This window comes from Impatiens glandulifera, chromosome 1 (genome assembly GCF_907164915.1).
Source record: "Impatiens glandulifera chromosome 1, dImpGla2.1, whole genome shotgun sequence".
In the NCBI taxonomy this organism is placed as follows: domain Eukaryota; kingdom Viridiplantae; phylum Streptophyta; class Magnoliopsida; order Ericales; family Balsaminaceae; genus Impatiens; species Impatiens glandulifera.
This window is the reverse complement of record NC_061862.1, coordinates 102,305,772-102,308,412: the sequence shown is the minus strand read 5'-3', so window position 1 is coordinate 102,308,412 and position 2,641 is coordinate 102,305,772. Positions and strand designations below refer to the sequence as shown.

General features: G+C 27.0%; 1 protein-coding gene across 1 annotated transcript; it reads left to right on the top strand.

Annotated features, from left to right (window-relative positions):
- The first annotated feature begins 715 nt into the window (after positions 1 to 715).
- On the top strand, positions 716 to 1,659 carry LOC124938805 (AT-hook motif nuclear-localized protein 11-like). The gene is made up of 3 exons (XM_047479322.1): positions 716 to 1,045; positions 1,125 to 1,298; positions 1,438 to 1,659. The coding sequence occupies exons 1-3, from the start codon at positions 716 to 718 to the stop codon at positions 1,657 to 1,659; spliced, it is 726 nt and encodes a 241-aa protein (XP_047335278.1).
- The last annotated feature ends 982 nt before the right edge of the window (positions 1,660 to 2,641 follow it).

The following is a 2,641-nucleotide window of genomic DNA, read 5'->3' as shown; positions in this document are numbered from 1 at the left end:
AGGCAGACCAAACAGGACTTATGTCTGCACCTATATATATTAATGTAGTTCCATCTCACGAGATACATTTTATTAGGGTTATAGAAAGAAAGATAGATCCCGTTTTTATATTTTCAGGTATATTTTAATATTCGAATCCATTCTTTTATAGAGAGGAAAACATCGTAACTGAGTATTTTTCTAATCATTTTCATAGAATTTTGAAACATTTTCCTCCTAATTTTGTTTATGTATCTTGATTTATATATATAATTTTGTTTGAAAACTATACTAAATTAAAGGTAATACGCTTCTTTGAGTTCGATTCGAGAAAAATTTTAATATGTAAGTTTCACCGATCATGTACGTGGGCATTTGTTAAGAATTCGATCTTCAAGTTGAGTTTTATTGTTTATAAAATTTCAATTTAGAGCATTCAATTTTTCGTGTGGATTAATTATAAAAAAAATATTTTTTAAAAAATGGGATGTGTTATGTGATCTTTTTTTCTACAACCATCCTAACCTCACCATTTCACTAAATTATGCTTTGTCTTTTAATAACTTTTTTTTAACTAATCTATTTTGTGTATGTCTTTTCATGTTTTAAATCAGTTTTTATTAACTCTCACCAAATTTCTATTAATTTATAGAATTTGTGATTGAAGCAGTTAATAATTATTTTCAACATGAACGGAGAAAAGGTTATGGCCGGGTGACATTCTTCCAACTTATCTATGTGTGCAAAGGAAGAGAGTCCAACTCGAGTGATGGATGATTCTGATTTATCTATATTTAAAAAGATTGTAGATTCAAGTCCAACTCAAGTGGTGGATGTGTCAGATTTATCTATGGTTGAAAAGATTCAAGATTCAAGTCCAACTCAAGTGGTGGATGTGTCTAATTTATCTATACTCGAAATAACTCATGATCCAAGTCCGACACAAGTGCTATATTGGTATGCTACTATTATGCAGAAAAATATATGTCTTATGTCTGCAACCGACTCAATATTAGAAGTTACACTTCAACAAGAAGACAATTACTTTGCAACAATTAAATATGAGGTATTTTTTTCTCCCATTTTTTTGTTTGTACATGTATAGAAATAATTACACTTTCTAAATTGTTTTGATTCTCTTGTAGGGTCTATATAAAATTGTAACATTATCAGGGTTGATTTTGCCTATTAGGCAAAACACTACCGACTCCACAATAGCGGCCAAACAAGGAGGATTGATGGTTGCATTTGAAGGTGAAGATGGACGTTGTGTAAATAGCTTAGTTTCAAGCTCACTAATAGCCTATGAGAAAGTTGAGGTGCTAATAAAAAATACATTTTCCTCTTAAATTATCTATTTTTTTGGGTTCAAATTTAGCTAAAGTACACTAATGGATGAAGTCTAGCTAATTGAATTTTGTTCCTACAAAGTTAAATGTGAGTGTTCTTTTTTATTAGGTTTTAGCTAGTATATACGCATCCAGACCTGGTGAATATAAAACATGGGAAGAGATGGAATCAAGCGACTCCATACAACTTTCTTCACCGGTTCCAAGTGGCTCAAGTCTCATTTTTCAATCTATCTCACAATGGGTCACTAGTACGACAAATCCAGTAGCCGAAAGAGCCGAAGTGACTAGCAACAATGATGATGTTATCATGTCGGAGCAAAGAGATTGAAGATTGAATTGGTTTGGTTTGGTTGAATTTAGTTTATGTAATGTTATTTTTAACTTTCATAAGACATTTTTATGTTTTCAATCTAAGACTTTTTTAAGTCTCTATAGTATGTTATGGATTCTTTAAGAATAAGAAAGGTTTTAATGCTGTTATAGATATTTTCTAAATAATTTTAGTAAAAGGGAAAAAATATCTTACCAAATAAATTTTCTAAATCTTATTAGTTATGTTAATAAATAATTAGTTTTTATATAATTATAATATATATAACAAGTTTTGGTTTAAATAATTATTAGTCTAAATAAAATATATATATTATATATAATTTAAAAAGATTTATTGGGAAAAAAAATAAAATATTTATTTTCCCTTATATTGTTAATTAAAACTATTTTAGAGTAACAAATACTATAACTAAAATATATTTGAGATAAATTAACTTAATGCGTTGAAATTAAAATTTAACAACATTTTCCATAGATATTTTTCATATAAAATAATATATATTTGTATCTTAATTATAAAAGTTAAAATAATGAATTCGAAAACTGTATTTTATTTGGGTTTGAGTGACATATCTAGGAGTAAGATCCCACAATTCTCCATTGAAACGATGGATCATAGTTTTAAAAGTAAAATTCAAATTTTAAAAGTTGAGAGAGAGTTTATTTAAAAATTTTGTATTTATAAATAAGTAAAATTAATATTTATTTTAAATTGTACAAATTTATTTTTACAAAATATTAGTTATATATTATTAGTATTTATATATAAAAGTAATCGAAATATAATAAAAAAAAAAATGAAAGAATTCTAAGTGTGTTATACACTAAAGAAAATATGAATAGCTTTCTGTTACGACTTGATTTGTAAGTTCTTGATTACAAGAATCGGGTGAGAAATCGATAATCAAAGTGCATCAGAAGGGTTTTATAAAGAAGATTTCAAGATGAGGGGAAAAGAAGAATCAAGGATGAGAAAA

Excerpts from the sequence above, each read along its gene's own strand:
- LOC124938805 (XM_047479322.1), top strand. The coding sequence starts at position 716 with ATGTGTGCAAAGGAAGAGAGTCCAACTCGAGTGATGGATGATTCTGAT. Across the intron at positions 1,046-1,124 it reads TTGCAACAATTAAATATGAG|GGTCTATATAAAATTGTAAC; the intron begins GTATTTTTTTCT and ends ATTCTCTTGTAG. Across the intron at positions 1,299-1,437 it reads TAGCCTATGAGAAAGTTGAG|GTTTTAGCTAGTATATACGC; the intron begins GTGCTAATAAAA and ends CTTTTTTATTAG.